The sequence below is a fragment of the Aureococcus anophagefferens genome (assembly GCF_000186865.1).
Source record: "Aureococcus anophagefferens unplaced genomic scaffold AURANscaffold_11, whole genome shotgun sequence".
Lineage (NCBI taxonomy): Eukaryota > Pelagophyceae > Pelagomonadales > Pelagomonadaceae > Aureococcus > Aureococcus anophagefferens.
In genome coordinates, this window is record NW_008705571.1 from 498,796 (window position 1) to 521,645 (window position 22,850).

The 22,850-nt window shown below is 71.9% G+C and overlaps 4 protein-coding genes across 4 annotated transcripts; 2 read left to right on the forward strand and 2 right to left on the reverse strand.

Moving 5' to 3' along the window:
- Window positions 1-2,745: 2,745 nt before the first annotated feature.
- On the forward strand, window positions 2,746-4,008 carry AURANDRAFT_27554 (hypothetical protein; the record flags this gene model as incomplete). Its single annotated transcript, XM_009039320.1, has 1 exon — window positions 2,746-4,008. The coding sequence occupies one exon, from the start codon at window positions 2,746-2,748 to the stop codon at window positions 4,006-4,008; it is 1,263 nt and encodes a 420-aa protein (XP_009037568.1).
- A 6,104-nt stretch (window positions 4,009-10,112) lies between these two features.
- Window positions 10,113-11,300, reverse strand: AURANDRAFT_53834 (hypothetical protein; the record flags this gene model as incomplete). The annotated part of the gene is made up of 2 exons (XM_009039502.1): window positions 10,113-10,985; window positions 11,160-11,300. 2 exons carry the CDS (start codon window positions 11,256-11,258, stop codon window positions 10,194-10,196), a joined length of 891 nt encoding a protein of 296 aa, XP_009037750.1.
- Window positions 11,301-14,323: 3,023 nt separating this feature from the next.
- On the forward strand, window positions 14,324-15,707 carry AURANDRAFT_37684 (hypothetical protein; the record flags this gene model as incomplete). Its single annotated transcript, XM_009039321.1, has 1 exon — window positions 14,324-15,707. One exon carries the CDS (start codon window positions 14,431-14,433, stop codon window positions 15,691-15,693), a length of 1,263 nt encoding a protein of 420 aa, XP_009037569.1.
- A 6,711-nt stretch (window positions 15,708-22,418) lies between these two features.
- Window positions 22,419-22,607, reverse strand: AURANDRAFT_17677 (hypothetical protein; the record flags this gene model as incomplete). The annotated part of the gene is made up of 1 exon (XM_009039501.1): window positions 22,419-22,607. A coding segment is annotated over one exon (189 nt), but the record flags the coding sequence as incomplete, so codon positions are not given.
- Between the last annotated feature and the right edge of the window lie 243 nt (window positions 22,608-22,850).

Genomic DNA, 22,850 nt, shown 5'->3' on the forward strand with positions numbered 1-22,850 from the left:
TACGGCGCGACGACGCCGTGGCCCGCGACGGCGCGGCCGCAGACGCTCGACGACAGCGCGGCGCTCGTCGCCGCGGCGCTCGCGGACGCGGGCGTCTCTGACGAGGCGCCCCACGTCGTCGGCCACTCCCACGGCGGCGGCGTGGCGCTGCGCTTCGCGGCGACGCGCGGCGTCGCGTCCGTCGTCGTCGTCGAGCCGAACCACTTCTTCCTCCTCGAGGCCGCGCCGCCGATCGCCGGCGACGCCGCGCTCGAGGACCTGCGGCGCGCCGGCGTCAAAGACTGCGCCGCGTTCTGCGAGTCCATGCTCGCGTCGTCGATGACGAGGTTCCGGAACTGGGGCCCGCTCTTCCACGACTTCTGGCTCCGGCAGGGCGACGAGGCCTTCGACGACCTGCCCGCGGACGCGCGCGACCGCCTCGTGGGCACGACGGTGCCCCACACGGCCCACGAGATCCACTCCGTCTACGCCGCCCGCGGCCGGGGCGCCGCGCGGGACCTCGGCGCGCTCGCCGCCGAGGGCGCGAAGCACCTCGTCCTCTCGCCGGAGCCCGGCCGCGGCTCGCGCGGGTGCCTCCGGGCCCTCGACGCCGTCCTCCGGCCCATGGGCTTCCGGACGAGCGCGCTGCCCGCCGGCGGGCACCTCGCGCCGCTCACGCACGCCGCGGAGACCGCGAGCCACCTCGTCGCGTGCCTCGACGCGCCGCCGCCGCCGGAGAGCGAGGGGTAACGGTGGTGTGCGTGTGTGTTTTGCGGGCGGCAGCTCGGCAACGACGAACCACCCCGAATTGAGCTGGCAGCATTGTACATGTCGCATTTGTTCTTCAAATTGAATATTCAACTACGATGGTCCGCGCGCGCTGCGGCCATAGGGTGCTAACCCTCGCACTCTCCCTCGCCGCGGGCAGCCCGGCGCCGCCGAACATCGTCCTGCTGATGGCCGACGACATGGGCTGGGGCGACCTTGCGAGCTACGGGCATCCGACGCAGGAGGTCGGACACATCGATAAACTAGCGGCCGGCGGGCTGCGCTTCCGCCAGTGGTACGCGGCCGAGTCCGTCTGCACGCCGTCGCGCGCCGCGGCGCTCACGGGCCGCCTCCCGGCGCGTACCGGCATGATCCCGCCGCCGGGCGCGGGCGACCGCGTGCTCGCGCCGGACGACGCGGCGGGCGTGCCGGCCGAGGAGGTGCTCCTGAGCGAGGCGCTGGTGGGCTGGCGCACGGGGTTCGTCGGCAAGTGGCACCTCGGCATCAACGCGCGCGATCGGACGGACGGCGCGCACCTCCCGACGGCGCGCGGCTTCGGCTTCGCCGGCCTGTCGATCCCGTTCAGCAACCACTGGGCCTGCGACGAGAGCGGCGCGAACGTCGCGGCGCCCGACGCCTCGAAGTGCTTCCTCTACCGCGGCGCCGCGCTCGCGCAGCAGCCCATCGACCACTCGAACCTCACGAACGCCATGGTCGCGGACGCCGTGGGCTTCGTCGAAGAAGGCGGCGCCGCGCCGTTCTTCCTCTACTTCGCGCTGCCGCAGTGCCACGTGTCGCTCTTCAACGACGCGCGGTGGGCGGGATCGAGCCGCAACGGGCGCTACGGCGCGACGCTCCGGGAGATGGACTGGGCCGTCGGCGCGGTCGTCGAGGCGCTCGAGCCCGTGCGGCGCGAGACGCTCGTGATCTTCACGTCGGACCACGGCCCGCACGTGGAGCTCTGCCTCGAGGGCGGCCTCGCGGGCCCGCTCCGCGGCGGCAAGGCCTCTCGGGCTGGGAGGGCGGCGTGCGCGTGCCGGGCATCGTGTCGTGGCCCGGGACCGTCCGGCCGGGCGTCTCGGCCGCGCTCGTGTCGACCATGGACGTCTTCGCGACCGCGCTCGACCTCGCGGGCATCTCGCCCCCGAACGCGCTCGACGGCGAGTCGCTGGTACCCCTGCTTCGCGGCGCCGCGCCCGCGGCGAACCGCAGCCTCTTCCACTACTGCTCGGGCAAGTTGGTGGCCGCGCGCCGCGGCGACTACAAGCTCAAGTTCTGGCTCGAGGCCCTGCCGCCGGAGACGTGGTACGCGGACCGGTGCGACGCCGGCGTCCCTCGCGGCGACGTCTTCGAGGGCTGGAGCTGCGACGACGGCGTCGACTGGCTGCCGGCGCCGCTCCTCTTCCACGTGCCCTCGGACCCGGCCGAGCGGTACGCGCTCGCCTGGGCCGACGACGCGATTCTGGGTGCCGTCGTCGACGCGATTCTGGGCGCCGTCGCGGCGCACAACGCGTCGCTCGCGGCCGACCGTCGCGCGCCCCGGCTCGGCGTGCGGGTCGACGGCGCGCTCCAGCCCTGCGGCCGGCCCCTGGCGGGCGGCGGGTGCGGGCACTTCAACTACCCGGACGTGGTCGCTGTAAGTTGAGGTGGTGTGTGTGCTTTTGGAACGGGGCGACGGGCGCGCGCGCTACCATCTCCACTTCCACCTCCTCCCCGCAGCGCTGGCGAGGCTCGCGTCGCGGCACATTTGCAACGCGTACGCCCCGCCGCCGGGCAACCTTGCACCAAGGCTTGCACCGCACGGCGAGTGGAGAATCGAGGGTGAACTCTGTCCGTGAACTCTGTCCGATGGCGGCTGCTCTCCGCACAGCAGCGCGCGCACCGTGCGGCGCCGCGGTCACGGCGCGCCGCGCCGCGGCCGCCGCGCGCCGCGCCGCGTCGTCCCAGAGCATCTTCGAGGCCGACCCGACCCTCGCGGAGCGCCCGCAGTCCTCCGTCATGTCGCCCCTGGCGTCGGTGCGCATGGGCCGCACGGAGCCGAGCGTCTTCGCCGAGTTCAGCGAGCTGAGCGAGAAGCACCACTCCGTGAACCTGGGCCAGGGGTTCCCGGACTTCCCCATGCCGGCGTTCGTCAAGGAGGCGGCCATCGAGGCGATCCGCGAGGACTACAACCAGTACTCGCGGCCCGCGGGCCACCACCGGCTCGTCGACGTGCTCGCGCGGCGCTACTCGCCCAAGTTCGACCGCGACATCGACCCCTTCACGGAGATTGGGGTCGTCGGCGGCGCGACGAACGCCATCTTCTCGGCGCTCGTCGCGCTCGTCGACCCCGACGACGAGGTCGTCTGCGTCGAGCCCTACTTCGACGCGCCGAAGATCGCCGCGGATTTGATGGGCGCGACGACCATCGGCGTGCCGCTGCGCACGGACTGGGCCGAGACGTCCGCCGACTGGCGCCTCGACCTCGACGAGCTCGACGGCGCGCTCACGGACCGGACGAAGCTCCTCGTGCTCAACACGCCGCACAACCCCACGGGCAAGGTCTTTAGCAAGAGCGAGCTCGAGGGCATCGCGACGGTCGTCAAGAAGTACCCGAAGCTCATCGTGCTCACGGACGAGGTCTACGAGGACATGGTCTTCGACGGCCTCGAGCACGTGCACATCGCGAGCCTCCCGGGCATGTTCGAGCGGACGATCTCCGTCTTCTCCGCGGGCAAGGCCTTCTCGGCGACGGGCTGGCGCGTCGGCCACGCCATCGGCCCCGAGGAGCTCATCTCGCCCCTCGTCCGCGTGCACCAGGCGTCCAACTTCTCGACGCCGACGCCGCTCCAGATCGCGACGGCCATCGCCTTTGAGCGCGGCGCGCAGGAGGGCTACTTCGCCGAGTTCTCCGCCACGCTCCAGGCGAAGCGCGACAAGCTCTGCCGCCTGCTCCGCACGGCGGGCCTGAGCCCCATCGTGCCCCAGGGCGGCTACTTCCTCCTCGCGGACACGACGAAGGTCGGCGGCGTCACGACCGAGTTCCCGCTCTGGGAGGCGCCCGAGGACATGCCCCTCCGCGACCGCCGCGACTTCGCCGTCTGCCGCCTCCTCTGCGAGCGCGCGGGCGTCACGGCCATCCCCGCGTCCGCCTTCTTCTCCCTCGGCCACCGCCACATCACCGACTCCCTCGCCCGCTTCTGCTTCTGCAAGGAGGACAAGACCCTCGACGAGGCCTACAAGCGCATCGTCCACAGCGGCCTCAACGCGACCTGGGTCTAGAGGCGCCGATGAGGCGCGCGTCCGGTTTCTAACCTCGACTAGACCCGCGGCGCTTTCGGGACGACTTAGGCGCGCTCACTCGCGGAGCTGGGCCTGCTGGCCGCGGACGAGCGCGATGCAGCCCCGGCAGTCGCACTTGAGGACCGCGCCGGCCTGCGTGTTCGTCGCGAAGGGAATGGTCGAGTGGGAGACGAGCTTCCAATCGCCGCCCACGTCGACCCAGCGCTGGACCGCGAGGAGCGTCTGGCCGTTGCCCGTGGCCTCGATGGCCGTCGTCGTCGCCGAGCCGTCGTCGTGCGTCGTCTCGTCCGCGTCGCCGACCTCCAAATCCTTGGGCCTCGCGTCGTCGCGGAGCTGGCTCTCCCAGGGGTCGACGCGCGCGCCGGCGTCGAGCCCGGCCGTCACCGCCGCGGCCTCGGCGTCCGAGAAGAGGCCCCGCATGGCGTCGAGGTCGCCGGACCGCAGCGCGCCGTAGAAGCGCCGCTGCGCGTCGAGGAGCGGCGTGCCCCCGGCGAGCGGCGGCGTCGGCGCGACGATGTCGCGCGGCGGGTAGAGCGACCCCAACAGCTCCACGAGGTCCGGCGCGCCGAGGCCGCTGCCGACGCTCCGGCCCTTGAACGAGAGCGCGAAGTACGCCGCGGTCTTCGACTCGAAGTCGAAGTCGCCCCAGGCGTCGTCCGTCGTCAGCAGGCCCTTGAAGGCCGCGGTCCAGTCCGACGGCTTGCCCGGCGCGCACGACGCCGTCGCGTCGACGGAGCCGTCGCCGCCGACGGCCGCGACGACGCACCGGCTCGCCGCGAGGCGCCGCCGGAGGCCCTTGGCGTCCCGGTTCACGGCCGCGAGGCTCGCCGCGTCCGGGCAGAGCGCGCCGACGACGCGCGCCGAGTTGCGCAGGCTCCGGAGCGACGCGCGCGACGAGAGCCCGGGGAAGACGGCCGCCGCCGCGGGTCGGATCGCGACCTCGAGCTCCGCGACGTCGCACTCGCGCTCGATCTTCGCGAGGCGCTTCGTCCGCGACCCGCGCTCGCGCGCGAAGAGCGCCCAGGAGCCCAAGCCCGCGGCGACGTAGGCCGGCAGCGGCTCCGGCGCCGGAGCGCCGATGGCGTCCGCGAGCGCCGGCGCGCCGATCAACGAAAGCCCGAGCAGGAACGTCAGCAGGATCCGCAGCGGCTCACTTTGGTTCGCGTTCGAATAACGTATCAATGTCTCGCGCCGCCACTGCCGCAGCGACACGGGGTCGAATTCCTTCTCGGCGAGGTACTTCTCCTTGTCGGCGAGCTGGTAGCTGAGGCGAGTGGGTGTTGTTAGGCGTCGTTTCGGTGTTGCGAACGCTCTGATGCGTGTGGATAGTAGTAGTGCGATGCAGCTGCGGCGCATCATGTCGTCGGTTGCTGCGTCTTGCAGCAGCAGCACTGCGTCGGCGCTGGTGGTGGCTGCTCGTCGCGTGGCGCAGCAGCACTCGTCGGCGCTCCAGGGTGGTGCTGCTCGTCGCGTGGCGCGATCGCCTCGTGCTGCTTGAAGCCTGCTTGAAGAAGTCAACGACACGTCAACGTAGGCCGTTCACCCTCTCCCGAAGCGACGAAGTAGAGGACGCCCTTCGCTTCGCGAAGGCGCGCTCTGTCCGACTTTCACGCACCTTGGAGTCTGCAGAAGTGCCCATCACCTTCTGGTTCGCGCCGCGGCGCAAAAGACCTGCTCTGCTTACAAGCTCGAGACTCCGAACCAGCAGCAACTAGAGAAACGACAGGAAATCAAAGTGGAGAAACAAAACAACGGCGAGCTTACTGCTATCGCGGTTTCGCGTCGGGTCGCTCGGGCGCGGCGGCGCCGGGCGGCGCCCCGTCGCCGCCGCCCTCCGCGAGCTTGCGTCGCGCCGCCGCGCTCGCGCGCTCCTCCGCGTCGGTCATCTCCGCGATCCACGCTTCGAGCTTGGCGCCGTCGGGCGCGTCGGGCGTCTCGTGCCGCGCCTCGCGCTCGCGGAGCGTCGCGCCGCGCCGCCGCGTCTCGCGCACGGCGTCCGGGTCGCGCCCCTCGTCGCCGCGCCCGCCCGTGAAAAGCCATACGGCGCCGACGAGAACGATGGCCAAAATCGTGTAGCGCACGCAGCGCCGCGCCGTGCAGCACCGCTGCTGCGCAGACCGCCGGCGCTCCTCGAAGCTCTGCGGCCGGCGCCCCTGGCGCGCAGACGACAGCATGCGAGCTGCGAGACGTTCCGATGCGAGCGCTGCGGGTCGGGACCAGACGGCGCGCCGCTTTTGCGCGCCGATCACCTTTGGCGCGGCACGTTGAACCCACGGAGCAGACCACTTGCCGTGGCAATCAATCGGTGCGCTTGGAGCGCGTCACTAGCACTTGCCGACCGCGACGACGCGCTGTGACGGGCTACTGCGTCGTCGCGCCCCATCGCCCCATCAACAATGGCCGCAGCAGCAGCCATGATGACGCCCGTCGCGTGGGCCCGCTCCTTGAGCATTGTCACGACCAGCTTCGCCGTGGGCGACGTCGCCGCCCAGGCCTTGACGGCGCCGACGGCGGACTGGAGATGGAACGCGCGGAGAACCGCGGAGTTTTCGGCCGTCGGGCTGTGCGTCATGGGTCCGTCGCGGCGTCCTCGCGTTTCGTTTTAAAAATCATCGCGTCGAATCAGGTCCGACGTCGCACCTCTTCGAAGCCTTCATCGAGAGGCAGCTGCCCGGCACGGCCGCGAGGACCGTATTTACGAAAGTACTCGCGCGCGTCACCATCGCGCCGTGCTTCCTGTCGCTGTCCTTCGGGTCGCTCGCGTTCATCCGCGGGCGCGACGTCGGCGACGCGATCGCGTCGTCGGTCTGGCCGGCCTGGAAGGTCGGCACGGCGTTCTGGCCGGCCGTGTCGCTGGCGACGTACCGGTTCGTGCCCGTGCAGTGGCGGCCCGCCGTCGGCTCCTGCGTGGGCGCCGTCTGGAGCACGTACCTGTCCTTCGCGGCCACGTCCGGCGGCTTCGAGGACGCGCCGCCGCTCGTCGTCGACGGCAACGCCGCGTGCGCGGACCCGGACAAGCTCCATAAGGTCGTCTAGTGTGCGTTTGTCATCGAACGGGCGCGGGCACGTTCGCCGCGAGGAGCGCGGCGAGGCTCCCGAAGTCGCCGCGCTCCACGCCCTGGTGGGCGCCGCCCGTGTCGCGCTGCTGCTTGGCGATGGCGTCGCAGACGTCGGCGTACTCGGCCTGGGCGACGGCGAGGGGCGCGTCGCCGCCCTGGAGGCGCTGGAAGGAGCGGCAGTAGCGCTGGCCGCGGCGGATGCCCGCGCAGGGCGACTTCATCGTGAAGCCGTAGGCCTTGGCGCGCTGGAAGAGCTTGGCGTGCCAGGTCGCGAAGTCCGGCATGGAGAAGTGGAGCAGGCTCAGGCGCGTGCGCACGAAGTACCGGTCGAACTGGCGGTTGTCGATCTGGTCGTCCGCCGTGCTCGCGTTGTCGTGGCGCGTCTTCCCAAAGTGGTTGCCCTGGTCCGTCGACAGGAAGCCGTAGCCGCCGCGGAAGAAGGTCTTGGCCATGGCCGTCGACTTCTTGGGCGAGAAGGCCGTCACGAGCGCCGGCCGCCGCGCGGACGCCGCGGTCGCGTGCGACGCGTCCGGGCACGCGGCGACGCGCGAGCTGAACTTGAACTTGCGCGGCTCGTCCCGCGGCAGACCGGCGAACTCGGCGCGGATCGCCGCGGCGTCGGCGGCGATGCCGCCGCCGGCGAGCTCCAGGACCACAAACTCGTCGACGTCCATGGGCACGAGGTACTCGGCCGTCGCCGCCGCCGCGCGCATCGCGGCCGAGAGCGCCTCGGCCTTGTCGCCGAACTTGCCCGCGAATTTGACGACGCTCACGCCGCGCCGCGCGTACGCGTCCAAGAGCTCGAGCACGCGCGGGTCCTGCGACGCGTGGTCGACGACGACGACGTTCTCGGGGCCGAAGACCGACGCGTGGTAGTAGAGCCAGTCGCCGAGCAGGAACGCCTCGTCCTTGTGGAACGTGAAGACCTTCGCGAGCGCTTTTTGGGTCGTGAGTGGGAGCGGCGGCGTTTGTGGCGCGACGGCGCAGGGCGCGCGCGACGACCGGGCGAGCAAAAAGGCCGCGCAGAACGACGTGACGATGAGCGTGACGTCGCGCAGCACGCCGCGTCGCCGCCGGCGCGGCGGCTGCTTGCTGGTGCCCTCTTCGAGGTCCGACTTTTTCGTGTTGCGACGCATTGATCGTCGGCAACAATTGCCTAGGGTGAACGCATCGGCATGCCTCGCAGTCGCAAAAAGAGCACCATTCAACCTGACTTCACAAATCTCAATAGCAGTTTGGCTCAACCACCTCGCCTTTCGACAGCGCTCGACGCTGCCCACCGGTCGGTCGAGTATCCCAAAGGCGAGGCGTCGTCGACGATGCTCCGGAGACGGCCGAGCGGCTCGCCCCCGCCGCAAAATGCCCTCCCTCCGCGAGACTGGCTGGGCCGCGGCGGCTTCATGGGGCTGCCCTGGGTCGCGTTCCCGCGGCACCTCGCCGGCTTCGTGCTCGCCTGCCGCGTCTACGCCCTGAGCGCCATCTGGCTCGCCGTGGCCTTCCAGTACTTCGTGTGGCAGCTCCCGCTGCTGCTCTTCCTCCTCGTGCCCGACGGCGGCCGGCTCTACAAGCGCGCGTCGACGGCGTACGACGCGTGCGCGATGTGGGGCCAGCTCGCCGTGCCCTTCAGCTGGTGCGGCCTGCGCGTCTGGACGAGCCAGCCGGAGCTGCTGGCCACCGTGCCGCTCAAGGGCTCGTCGGTCTTCATGACGAACCACGGGAGCCGCATCGACTGGATCATCGGGCTGCTCATGGGCCAGGTCGTCTCGCCGCGCGTCCGCGTGGGCTTCGTCGCGGAGATCACGACGATGCTCATGCCCGTCTTCGGCTGGTCCCGGGGCCTCTTCGGGGACATCTTCCTCCGGCGGACGTTCCACCGCGACGGGCCGCGGATCACGCGGAACATCGAGAGCTTCCACGCCGCGGGCGTCGACCGCGTGCTCTTCCTCGCGCCCGAGGGCGCCATCGTCGACCCGGGCGTGCCCCGCGACTCGGAGTACATCGACCAGTGCGGCGCCTTCCTGAGGAAGCTCGGGCGGCCGGCGCTCAGGTACGTGCTCACGCCGCGGTACAAGGGCATGCAGCTCATCGCGAGCCACGCGCCCGACAACCTCTTCTCCGTGACCATGAGCTTCGTCGCCCGCGGCGACGCCGGCGAGGGCCCCGTCGTCGTGGACCCGAAGACGTCGGCGGTGTCCGGGGGCTTCGCGTGCACGCGGCCGCTCGCCGACGCGAAGCGCGTCGTGCCGGACCTCCACACGGTCTTCTCCGGCGGCCTCAACGTCTTCTGCCACATCCACAAGAGCGACGGCGCGAAGCTCAGCGCCGACGCGCCGGGCGCCGTCGTCCGCGACGCGCTCCTCGACGACTACGCGCGCAAGGACGCGCTGCTCGAGACGTTCCACCGCACGGGCCGGTACGACGCGCGCGACCCGGCCTACGCCATGACCTGCCTCCCCGTGGACCACCTGCGCATGAACGCCATGCTCTGCTTCCTCCCCTCGCTCTCCTTCGCCTTCCTCGTCTTCGTCGCCGGCTGGACGCCCGCGCGCGTCGTCTCCTTCTCGACCACGGCGTTCCTCGGCCTCTTCCTCCTCCACGCGGCGACGCACTACCACGCCGAGCAGATCTCCGGCGCGTCCCGCGAGTCCCTCGTCGGCGAGACGCTCCTCAAGATGCTCATGCAGAAGTGGATGGGCAAGCTCGACCACGGCGGCGCGTCCTCGGCGGCCGAGCCCGCGCCGCCGACCGCCGCGGCCAAGCTCGCCGGCGCCGTCAAGAGCCTCTAGCCGCCCCCCTCGTCCGACACCGCCCCCGCGTCGTCTCCCCCGCTCTCCCGTCCTTCTCGGTTCTAACACAAGTATGCTCAGAGTCTCAGACTCTTCTCAGATCTAGACTCCTGGGCACCGGTGCACCGTGACCCGCGGGCCCGGCGGCGATCTGCGCGCCGGCGGTCTGGGCGGCGCGCGCCTACGAAAGCGCACACACGCCGCCGCCACCGCCGCTCTACACCGCCGCGCCACCGAGAACACGGAGTCTCTTAGGAGAGCGGGGCGGTCGCGCGGGGCGGTGACTTGGTTTGGGCCCCGGCGGCGATCCGGGGCGCGCCTACTCGAGGGCCGCGGCGCCGGAGATGATCTCGATGAGCTCCGTCGTGATGCGCGCCTGGCGCGCGCGGTTGTAGATGAGGACGAGCTTGTCGATGAGCTCGCCGCCGTTCTTCGTCGCGTTCTCCATGGCCTGCATGCGCGAGGACTGCTCGGACGTGGCGCCCTGCATCATGCCGTAGAAGATCTCCGTGGCGACGTAGTACTCGTAGAGGCCCTTGAGGACCGTGTCCTCGGCGTCGTAGTTCGTGAGCGTGACGTCGTCGCCCTCGTAGACGAAAGGCTCGATGGACTTGATCGTCGGGTTGTACGCGATGGCGGAGACGAACTCGTTGTAGACGACCTGGATGGCGCCGGCCTTGTCCGCGTCGAGCTCGAGCGCCGTCTCCGCGACCATGGACGCGTAGTTGAAGTTGTACGGCGGCGGGATGTCGACGACGGCCATGGACAGGCTGTCGCCGACCATGCGGCGGAGCTGGCTCCGGCCCTTCTCGCCGACGGCGAGGACGGAGATCGTCTTGTTCTCCGCGGAGAGCTTCGCCGTCAGGCCGCGGATGCCGCGCGCGACCGCGGAGTGCACGCCGCCGCAGAGGCCCTTGTCGGACGTCAACGCGACGACGACGCTGTGGTCCGGGAAGTAGGACACGTCCTCGAGGTCCTCGAAGGTCGACTTCTTCCCCTCGAGCACGGACGTCCACGAGCCGAACTTCGTCGCGGCCGCGAGCCGGTTCTGCTCGCCGCGGAGCTTCGCGGCGGCGACCATCTTCATCGACGACGTGATCTTGACGATGTTCTGCGGCGGGGGGGGCGGGTCATTTCGCGGCGGTCGCGGGGGGGGCTCGCGGGGCGGGCGGGGCGCGTCTCGCGGCGCGGCGGGGCGGCGGGGCGCGCGCGCGGCGGCGGCGCGGCGCCGTCGCCGCGGTACGAGCGCTCTCGTCGGCGAGGGCCCCCGGGCGCGTCGACTCGCCTTGGTCGCGGCGATGCGCATCGCGATCTCCTTCTCCGTCGCGAACGTGCGGACCAACGGCCGCCTCGGGGCCGCCCGGGCCGCGGCGCGGAGCAACATGCTGCTGCCGACGCGATCAACCAGTGGCTCGGCGACGACGGCCTCGGCTTTTTTGTTGCACGAGCCGGGGCGACATCGACCAGTATCCGAGGCTGCCCAGCGCCCTCGCACGATGGACCTCATGCAGGCCTCGTCCGTGGACCCGGCCGCCCTCAAGGAGGACGCGGCGCGGGCCAAGGAGATGGTGGCGATAATCTCGCACGCTAAGAAGGCCGAGGACCGGCGGGAGCGGTTGATGAAGAACGCGAAGACGCCGTCGCAGGTGCGCACCCTGGAGAAGCGCTTCGTCGTCGAGCGGCGGCAGGACGCGCAGCGCATCCGGGACCTGAGCCAGGAGCGCGAGGACCTGCTGCGCGTGTCGCTCGCGCGCCACGCCGGCGCGCCGGGCAAGGCCGGCCCGGGCCGGACGCTCGACTTCGTCAAGGGCACGACGACGGTCAAGGAGCGGACGACGATGGGCTCGAACAACCTCGAGCTCCAGTTCTTCCGCGAGGCCTACGCGAAGCTCGACGGGCCCCAGCCGCGGCGCGCGCCGCCCGGCGGCGGCCGCGGGTCCGCGCCGCCGCGCGCGGCCGCGCCCTCGGACGCGCTCCGCGAGAAGCGGCAGCTCCTCATGCGGCTCGGCGACCTCGTCGTGGAGGAGCACGCCATCCTCGGCGCGCCGTCGAACCGGTCGACCTACTCCTACGCCCCGCCGCGCCGGCCCGGCTCCGCGCGGTCCGTCGCGTCGCGCGCGAGCAGCGTCGCGTCCGCGGCGACCGTGGGCTCGCGCGCGCCCGCGCCGGGCCCGCGGCCGCGGAACGTGCCCCGGCTCCGCATGTAAGACGTACAATACGGCAGTGACACAAGTACGGTACGACAGTTTAGTTACGCTGCACCCGGAGGGGTCGCGCTTTAGGGGGTCGGCGTCGGCGCGTCGTGGTGCCGCGTCGCGGCCCGGAGGACGTACATGCCGCAGCACGTGACGACGGGCATCGTCAGGAAGATGACGACGGCCATGAGGATGCCGTGGCCGACGAAGCGGAAGCTCACATTGAAGACGTAGTAGTGCTCGAGCTGGACGCCGAAGGCGAGGTTCGCGGCGAGCGCGAGGCCGAAGCCGGCCTGGACGACGTAGCGGTACTGGTGGTGGTCGCGCCGCGAGAGCTTGGGCGTCCACTCGAGGCGGAGCCGGAGGTCGTTGGGCCCCGGCGCCTCGGCCTCGGACTCGCGCTCGCCGGGCCGGGCCGGCGACGCGGCGCCGTCGCCCGGCGCCGCGGTCTGCTCGAGGGCCGTCGTCTTCCGCGACGAGGACGGGCTGTGGATGCCGATGGCCCTCTGGCGCGCCTCGGACGCCGCGCGGCTGCTCAGCGTCTTCGCGCGGGGCTTGCGGCGCCGCCAGACGCAGGAGAGGCAGCTCCGCGTGGGCTTGAGGATGAGCTCCGACGCCTCCGTCGCGACGAACTGCTCCGAGATCTCGATGACGCGCTTCGCGGTGCCCGCGAAGTTCTCGGGCGTGTCGAGCGCGAGCGTGACGTCGTTGGCGCGGTAGGGCGGGATCTCGTCGAAGTCGACCTTGGCGCTCCCCAGGAGCGCGTCCGTGCGGTGGAACCGCATGTGGCGGTCCTCGCCGATCGCGTCCTCGCGGACCTCCAAATCCAAACTCTCGACGTCCGTCGCCACCGGAAAGACGAGCGTCGCGAGCGCGCGCGGCGACTCGTCCGGCGCGGGCTTGGGCCCCGTGGCGTTGAGGACGACGTCGCCGCGCGCGACGGACGAGCCGATGCGGCCGCGGACGTAGCAGCCCGTCGCGTCGGCCGCGAAGTCGTCGACGCGCGCGCCCAGCACCTCCACCTTGAGCGTGCCCTTGACCTTGGCGCGGTACGCTCCGAGCTGGGTCGCGTCCCACCAGGTCTCCTCGGGGATGAGGCCCACGTTCGGCGCCCAGACCTTGGTCGGCACGACGATGGCCTTGGGCCAGACGAACTTCTCCGCGATGATGTGCTGGACGATGTGCGTCTCGAGGAAGCGGTTGATGAGGCTGAAGTTCACGAGGAAGGGCAGCGACTCCAGCGCCGTCACGGAAGCCTCGAGGACGACGGTGGACGGCGGCCGCGCGAAGGCGACCTGGAGCGCGCCGAAGCCGGGCAGGCCCGTGCTCAGCGGGCCGATCTTCAGGCGCAGCTGCTCCTTGTGGAAGCTCAGGCCCTTGATGGTCGCCGTGAGCTGGGGCGTCGCCGCGTCGCCGGCGACGCTGATGTCGGAGACGATCTCGAAGGTGTCGCCCTCGAAGGACACGACGAGGTCGAGGTCTAAAAAGTCGAAGCCGCTGTAGCTCGACGTGAGCGTCGCGCTCTCGACGATGAGCGCCCGCCGGCCCAGGTTGCACTCCAACGTGACGAGCGACTTGATGGGCGCGTGGTCCATGCCGGCGAGCAGCTCGTTGACCGTCTCGCGCACCGTGTCCCGGAGCGCGTCCGAGACGATGCGCCGCAGCGTCGGCCAGAAGAGGTTCAGGAACGTGTTGAGCGCGTGGCCGAGGCGCGGCCAGTGGAAGGCCCGGCGCTCGCGCGTCGTCATGGACGGCGTCTTGAGCTGGACGTGGACGAAGATCAGGCACCGGACGACGCAGCCCAAGTACCGGAGCAGGAGGAACTTGGCGACGTAGAGCGCGGGCTCCAGAACCCGGAAGATCGAGGACCGCTTCTCCAGCGCTTCGATCTCCTCGCGCTCGAGCTCCCGCTCCTTCGCGAGATTCTCCTTCGCGAGCTTGTCCGCGTAGTTATCAATGTTGTTTTTTGGGCCGCCCGTCGCCGCCTTGATCATGGCCATGATGATCCATTTCACGACCGTGCGCAGCGGCCAGGTCAAGAGGCCGACGATGGACCAGGTCTCCTCCTCGCCTTCCATCTCGAAGTCGTCCTCCATGGCGGAGGCGACGGACGCGGCCACAACCGGGCTTGCGAGAGATTTTATTTCACCGCGGCCACTTCCGCCGCCTTGCGAGAAGCGCGCTTCGTGCGGTTGTGGTTGGCACTATGCCGGCTTCGTCAGGTTGTTGCCGTTCGCGTCTCGACTGCCCTATCGACAACAAGCTGCTTCCGCGGCGCCGACCGCCGGCGCCGCAGGGCTGCAGCAGCGCTCCGCAGCCGTGCGGCGGCCAGAAAGACCTCTAACAAGCCGCAGAAAACCCATGCGCCGGCTGTCGTCGCTCCCGCGGCGCGTCCGGGCCGACGGCTCGGATTTCGCCCGCTTTGCGGCGGCCGCGGCGTCGCGGCCCATGTCGTCGCTCCCGCGGCGCGTGCTGGCCGACGGCCCGGACTTCGCCGACTTTGTGAGCGGGCGCGCGACGTCGCGCGCCGCGGCCGCGGCCGCCGCGGAGCCGCGGCCGGCGCTGTCGCGCGAGCGTCTCGACCCGGCGCTGCTCGTGGACCGCTTCGGGCGGCGGCACACGTACCTGCGGCTGTCGCTCACGGAGCGGTGCAACCTGCGGTGCCGCTACTGCATGCCCGCCGAGGGCGTGTCGGACCTGACGCCCGGCGGCGAGCTCCTGAGCGCGGGCGAGATCGAGCGCGTCGCGTCGGTCTTCGCGCGCGCGGGCGCGACGAAGGTGCGCCTCACGGGCGGCGAGCCGACGCTGCGGCGGGACCTGACGCAGATCTGCGGCGCCATCGCCGCCCTGCCGGGCGTCGAGTCCGTCGGCGTCACGACGAACGGCATCAATCTCCTGCGAAAGGAGGGCGCCGGCGCGCTCCTCGACAACCTCGTCGACGCGGGCCTCACGAGCGTGAACCTGAGCCTCGACAGCCTGGACGCGACCAAGTTCGCCGCGCTGACGCGGCGGCCGGGCAAGACGCTCGATCGGGTGCTGCGCGCCGTCGACGCGTGCGCGGCGCACGCGACGCTGAAAACCAAGGTCAACTGCGTCGTCATGCGCGGCGAGAACGACGACGAGCTCGCGGCCTTCGCGCGGCGCTGGGCCGGCACGGGCGTCGAGGTGCGCTTCATCGAGTGGATGCCGTTCCAGGCGAACGACTGGAGCGCGGGCAAGCTCGTCGCCTACGACGACATGCTCGGCGCGCTCCGGGGCTCCCTCGCGCCCGGCGAGCGCCTCTACCAGCGGGACTCCGACGCGGCGGACCCGCACGACACGACGCGGTGGTGGCGCCTCGGCGGCGCGAAGCTCGGCTTCATCACGTCGATGACGGACCACTTCTGCGGCGGCTGCAACCGCGTCCGCGTCACCGCCGACGGCTCCCTGAAGACGTGCCTCTTCGGCAGCGACTCCGTGAGCCTCCGCGACGTGCTCCGGGGCGGCGCGTCCGACGCGGACCTCGCGGCCGCGGTCCACGCCGCGCTCCAGAAGAAGCACTTCCGCCACGGCGGCCACGGCGGCGCCGAGGACCTCGCCAAGCACGCGGGCGAGAACCGGCACATGGTCCGCATCGGGGGGTAATGCATCGTGTATATATGTTGGTTTCCTTCAACCTTGGCGTCAACGTTGAGCTTCCTAACGGGCCTGGGCCGCCGGGCAGCATGTCCTTCGTCGGCATCAAGCCCGGCACGCCGGACAGCGGGCGCGCCGTGCCGCAGAACGAGGGCGCGAAGGAGCGGCTCGAGCGGTTGGAGAGGGAATGGGCCGAGGAGAAGCGCAAGGCCAAGGAGAAGCGCGACGCGGGGCCGAAGCTGCGCTGGACGCCGCCGGCCGTCGAGCGCCTCGGCCCCATCGAGAACGAGGTCTACAAGTGCATCATGGCGGCGGATAAGCACAACGACGGCGACGACAACGAGCTCATGTACGTGCTCAACAAGAACGAGCCGGACGTGAACTTCACGTACTGCGGCCAGTCGATGCTCTTCATCGCGTGCAACCACGGCAAGTACGGCGTCGTCCAGCTGCTGCTGCGCTGGCCGCACCCGCAGCCCATCGACATCATGAAGACGTCCGACGCCGGCGAGACGCCGTTCCTGGCCGCCTGCCGCATCGGCCACGTGAAGATCGCGCAGCTGCTCATGGCGCAGCCGGACATGGACCCGAACCGGCGCGCGAACGACGGCCGGAGCCCCATCTGGTGCGCCTGCATCAAGGGCCACGTGGGCCTGCTGCAGTGGCTCCTCGACTCCCAGGAGATCGGCGTCATCGACTGGGAGTCGGCGGCGAACGGGCTCGAGGGCTTCGACCCGCCGCGGAAGATCACGTGCATCGGCGCGTGCCGCGCCGCGATGAACTACGCGGCCATCCCCCTCGTCGAGGAGGGCGTCAAGCGCCAGCGCACGAAGCGCGCCAAGGCGCGCTTCAAGCGGGCCCAGGCCGGCGCCAAGGTCGCCGTGCGGCTCCGCGACGCGGACGGCGTCTTCTTCGGCACGGACACGTTCGACTCGTCGAACCTCGGCGAGATGACGCGCGAGCGCCACGACCTCGGCAACGAGCACGGCATCGACTTCGGCGGCCTGCGGAAGAAGCAGGCCGACGCCATGCAGTCCGAGGACGGGAGCCTCGACTTCGACAAGCTCCTCGCGATCGCCGCGGAGGCGAATAAGCCGCCGGAGCCCGAGCCCGAGCCCGAGCCCGAGCCCGCGCCGCCCGCGGACCCGGCCCACGTCGTCAAGGAGCACAAGAACAAGCACCAGCGGCCCAAAAACGAGACGTAAAACATTAGGCGTGCCAGCCTCACTCGTCGGGGACGAGCGCGTACTGGTACTTGGGGATGCGCGCGCAGTTCGTTTTCCTCGGGTCGACGCGCTCCTCGTGCTGGACGGCGATGGTCTTGTAGACCGTCGAGAGGAGCTGGAGTACCCGGCACTCCGTGTCGTGGAGGTGGCTGCCCGGCGCGTAGCCCGGGCTGCGGACGATGGAGACGAGCTTCGGCGTCGGCAGCGCGACGAGGAGCGGCTTGAGCAGGCCGTCCGCGAGGTACGCGAGCTCCTTCTCGTAGCGGCCCAGCGACGGCACGTGGAAGGGCTGCTCGAGAAAGTACTCGAGGTCGCGCTGCGACGTCTCGTCGACGACGCCGTCGGGGACGTCGAGCTTCGCCGCGTAGTCCGTGAGCGCGCGGAGCCGCCAGGGCTCCAGATTCCGCGCGCCGAGCGCGCGCTCGAAGGCCGCGCCGAAGGTCGACCGCTTCTTCGTCTGCACGTCCACGAAGCCGCCGACCTTGTTGAGCACGCGCTGCGCGTAGTCCGTCGCGTCCATCTCGTCGCGGTCCGTCGGGTGGCCCCGCGCCATGTAGTCCGCGTCGAGCTTGGGAAAGTTCCACGCGAGGTGGTAGAGCGTCTCGAGCTCGTCGTACTTGAGGCCGAAGCGGTTCCGGATGTCGACGGCGCCCGGCGACTCCGTGCTGAAGAAGTCGAGGTCCACGTCCAAAATCAACGGCTTCGACGGGTCCACCGCGGCGACGACGACGTCCCGGAGCGCGCCGTGTTCCGCCGCGACGACGGTCATGGAGAAGGGCCGCACGCGCGTCAGCTTGGCGACGTGGCCCGTGCGCCGCTCGCCGTCGCGCCAGAAGATGTGCCCGAAGTGCTCCCGGGCGAACTTGGCCGGCGTGTCGCCCGCGACGTCGACGCGGAGGTGGCCCGCGCCGTCGACGCCGACGACGAAGTGGAACGTCGCGTTCGTGTCGTAGAGGCAGCAGCGGAACTGGTTGCTCCAGGGCGGCTCGACGTAGATGATGTGCGCCGCGACGCCGAGGTGCACCGACGTCAGCAGGAAGTCGTTGATCGCGTTGTACGGCTCCAGGTCCCGCGCGTTCTCCGTCGGCAGCGCGTCCCGCGGGTACGCCAAAGGCACGCCCATGTCCGCGTGCGAGTCGACGTGCAGGATCGTCGCCCCGCCTTTCAAGCGGCCCGCGCGCGTCTCGCGCACGTAGTAGCTCAGCACGTGGTGGTGCTCCTCGACGACGCCGATCGTCGGCGGCTCGCGCTGGCCCGCGGCGGCGACCTTGGTGGCCACGGCCGCGGGCCGCGTCGCCGCCTGGGTCTTCTTGAAGGCGTCGCCGGCGGCGGCGGCGCTCGCGCGCTTCTCCGCCTGGGCGCGCGCGCGCGCCTGCGCGGAACCGACCAGGCTCTCGCGCGCGTGCGCCTCGGCCTTCGCGGCCGCGTCCGCCCGCCCCTGCGCCTTCGCGGCCGCGCGCTGCTGGCGCTTCGGCGCCGGCGGCGCCCGGTGCGCCTGCGTCGTGAACATGTAGAGCAGCACGAGCAGCGCGACGGCGAGCACGACGACGACCGCCGACTGCCGGCGGCTCCGGCTCTTGCCGCGCTCCGCGGCGTCGTCGTCCTCGTTCGCGTTCAAGGGGAGCAGCGACGGCGCGCTCGTCGACCGGTTCCGCCGCATCGTCGTCGACGCCGCGCGCGATGGGTCGCGGTCGTGCGTCTAGGTGCGCATGCGCGCGCGCGCGTCGCCGTACGACGTCGCTGCGGGCTGCCCGGCGCGCAACCAACTCTGAAAAAATTACGATTGTGCGTTTCAACCGCCTTCAAGTACCATGTTTTACCTTTATTACAATAAAATTAAGCGACTGTTAATCTCCACTTCTCGACGCTCGCAAAGCGCTAGGCGACCCGGCGTCGCCCCCCTTCGAATGGCGCATCGATTCCTCGCAACCTGGCTCACGATCGGCCTCGCGAGCGCCTCGGCCGCGTCGCCGCCTGGGCCTTCTTGAAGGCGTCGCCGGCGGCGGCGGCGCTCGCGCGCTTCTCCGCCTGGGCGCGCGCGCGCGCCTGCGCGGAACCGACCAGGCTCTCGCGCGCGTGCGCCTCGGCCTTCGCGGCCGCGTCCGCCCGCGCCCGCGCCTTCGCGGCCGCGCGCTGCTGGCGCTTCGGCGCCGGCGGCGCCCGGTGCGCCTGCGTCGTGAACATGTAGAGCAGCACGAGCAGCGCGCCGGCGATCACGACGACGACCGCCGACTGCCGGCGGCTCCGGCTCTTGCCGCGCTCCGCGGCGTCGTCGTCCTCGTTCGCGTTCAAGGGGAGCGACGGCGCGCTCGTCGACCGGTTCCGCCGCATCGTCGTCGACGCCGCGCGCGATGGGTCGCGGTCGTGCGTCTAGGTGCGCATGCGCGCGCGCGCGTCGCCGTACGACGTCGCTGCGATGGGCTGCCCGGCGCGCGGCTCTGTATTTTTTCAGTCGTAGTTTCAACCGCCTCTTCAGTTACCCATGTTTACGTACGATCGCTGAACTCCACTCCTCGACGCTGCAAAGCTCTAGGCGACCCGACGTCGCCGACTTCGAATGGCGCATCGATTCCTCGCGACCTGGCTCGCGATCGGCCTCGCGAGCGCCTCGCCCAAGGCGCGCCTCGAGGAGATCGACGCCTGGCTCGTCGGCGGTCGAGAGGCGCCGAAGCACTGGGCCGTCCGCGCGCCCGGGGACCTCGACGGCCCGGCCCGAGTGTTGAAGATGTCCGTGCAAAAGGAGGTGAATCGGTCGATGCTCCGATTCGGCGGCGCCGAGGTCGACGTCGTCGTCAAGGCGCTCCGCCACGGCGGCGCGTTCGAATTCGGCGACCGCGACAGCGACATCGCGTACTTCGAACTGTTGTACCTCGAATCCCTGCGCGGCGAGCCGGGCGTCCCGCGCCTCTACGGCGGCTGGCGGACGCCGACGAGCGTCGTCTGGGTGACGTCCTACGGCGGCGACACGGTCGCGTCGCACCTCCGATGCGAGGGCGGTCGGGAGCTGTCGCGGCGCGGGTACTGCGGGGCGCGCGACAAAACGGACGAGGACCGCCCCGCGATCGCGGGCGCGGCCTACGCGCGGCGCGCGGCGGAGGCGCCCCTCGAGCTCGCCCGGTCCTGGCTGCGCTGCTTCCGGTCCTTCGGGGAGGTCGGAGGCTTCGTCCTCACGGACTTCAAGCCCGACCAGTGAGTGTCGCCGCGTCCTCCAAACGACTCATACGCACCCTCGCAGGTTCACGCTCGACGGCCGCGGCCGCGTGTCGCTCGTCGACGGGCCCGCGCCGAACACGGGCCGCGTCGCGGCCTTCGCGCGGCGCCACTTCGTCGCGGGAGAGCACATCTTCGTCGGGCGCGCGCCGCGGCCGCGGCCGTCGCCGGGGGAGAGCGTGCGGCTCGACCTCGAGCCGGGCCTGCCGATGGTCTGCGACGGGGCGACGCCCTGCGCGGCGCGCACGCACACGTGGCACGCACACGCGGCGACCTCGAGCGCCGCGCCGGAGCTGGGCGCCTGCGACGGGAAGCTTTGCGCGGCCTTCGACTGGCGCGTCCACGTCTACGACCTTGCGGCGCGGTCCTGGATTCTTCCGCTCATCATCTCGCTGGCCGAGGACCGCGCGGCGGCCGCGCGGCTCGAGGCGCTGTCGCGCGCCATGCTCGCGGCGGACCCGGCGGAGCGGCCGAGCTTCTCCGCGCTGCTGCGGTCCCTCGCGCAGTTCGGGACGGGCGTCGCGATGCCCGTAACAGGTTAGCGCGCGACTAGCGCCGCCGGGACCGCGGGCGTCGCGATGCCCGTAACAGGTTAGCGCGCGACTAGCGCCGCCGGGACCGCGGGCGGCGGCGCCGGGGCGACGAGGACGAGCTCCGGCTCCGCGCGCGCTTCTTGCCCTTGCGCTTCTTGCCCTTCTTGCGCGCCCTCTTCGCGCGCGCCTTCTTGCGCCGCTTGGCCCTGCGCCGCGCGGCCGACGACTCCGAGGAGCTCGACGACGAGTCCGAGTCGGAGCCCGAGTCCGACGACGAGCTCGACGGCGCGGGCTTCTTCTCCTTCTTCTTCTTCTCCTCCTTGGGGTCCGCCGAGGGCACGGCGGCGGACGCGTCGACGTAGCTCGGCGGCGCGAAGGACGAGATCGTCGGGTCCGGCGGCGAGAAGCCCTTGAGGTCGGGGATGTTGGCCGCGAGCGCCGCGCTCGCCGCCGAGAGCTGCGCGGCCGTCGGCCGCAGCGCGGGGCTCGCGGAGAGCGACGCGAGCTGGGCGGAGATGCTCGCCTCGAGGTCCGCCTGGGCCTGGAGCGCGCGCACGTCGATGGCCGGCGCCGCCGGGGGCGCCGGCGCGGCGGGCTTCGTCACGTCGACGCCCTGCGCCGCGGCCGCGACGACGCGCGGCACGATGAACGCGCTCACCTCGGCCTTGCGGGGCACGCGCTTCTCGACGAGCGCCGCCTCCCGCGCCGCGGCCGCCGCGGCCTCGTCGGCCGCGTCGTCGTCGCTCTCGTCGGCGTCGCCGCCGGGCCGGGCCGCGTCGAGGTCGTCGAGCGCCCGAAGCCGCGCGAGCGCCGCGGCCTCGTCGTCGGCGGCCTCGTCCGCCGCGCCGTCGTCGACCTCGTACGCGTCCACGTCGTCCTCGTCCTCGAGCTCGTACTCGTCCGAATCCGAGTCCGCCGCGGCCGGCTTCGGAGCGGACGGCGGCGGGGGCGGCGGAGGCGGCGGCGGCGGCGGCAGCGCCGCGGGCGGCGGCGGCGGCGGCGGCGGCGGCGGCGGCGGCGGCGGCGGGGGCAGCGCCGCGGGCGGGGGCGGCGGCGGCGGCGCGGGCGGTCTCGCGACGAGGACGGGCGGCGCCGACGCGACGACGACGGCTCGCGGCGACTCCGTCGCGGGCTCGGGCTCCGGCTCCGGCGCCGCGACCTCCGGCTCGGGCTCGGGCTCGGGTTCGAGCATGGCGAGGAGCTTCTTCTTCTTGGCCGTGACGCCGCCGTAGAGCCGCTGGGCCTCGGCGAGGTGCTTGGCCTTGATCTGGTCGTGCTTCGCCTTGCGCGCGGACGCGCGCCGCGCGGCTTCGGCCTCGTCGTCGCCGTCGTCGTCGCCCGCGGCGGCGAAGGCGTCCATGGCCGCGGCCTCGTCGTCGCCCGGCGCCGCGGGCGCGGCGTCGTCCGGCGCCTCGGCGGCCTCCGACTCCGCGTCGGACGACGACGGCGACGACGGCGCCGGCGACGCGTCGTCCGCGGCCGCGTCGTCCGCGGCCGCGGCGCCGCCGTCCGAGTCCGACGACTCGGAGGACTCGGAGGAGCTCGACGCCTCGCCGAGGGGCGTCAGGGCGTGGTCCAGGGGCTGCGGCGCGGCGCCCCAGTCCCAGGCGAGCGCGCGCGACACCGAGCGGACGTCGCCCGCGCGCGCGGGCCGCGCGCGTTCGACGAGAAGGGTCTCGCCGCGGCCGACGTCGAGCGCGTTGTCGCCGCCGACGACGGCGCCCTGGGCGCAGGCGAAGGCGAGCCAGGGCCGCCAGGCCTTGGCCTCGCGCGCGAGCGTCGCCGCGTGGCCGACGACGACGAGGCCGCGCCGCGCGCGCGTGAGCGCGACGTTCGCCCGGCGCCAGTCGCTCAGGAAGCCGACGTCGCCGCGGTCGTTGGCGCGGACGGCGGAGAAGACGACGACGGCCTTCTCGCGCCCCTGGAAGGCGTCGACGGACGCGACCTCGACGCGCGCGAGCGCGGGCGACGCGTCGTCCCGCAGGAGCCGCGCGAGCAGGCGCGCCTGCGCCGCGTAGGGCGTCACGACGGCGACGTCGCCGGCGCCGAGCCCGTTGCCGTCGTAGTCGACGAAGCCGCGCGCGACGGCGACGACGAGCGCGGCCTCGGCGTCGCTCTTGAGCGACGTGCCCTCGCGGACCTCGCACGCCGCCGCGGGCACGGGCAGGAAGGCCAGGGGCAGGTCCGGCCGGGGCCA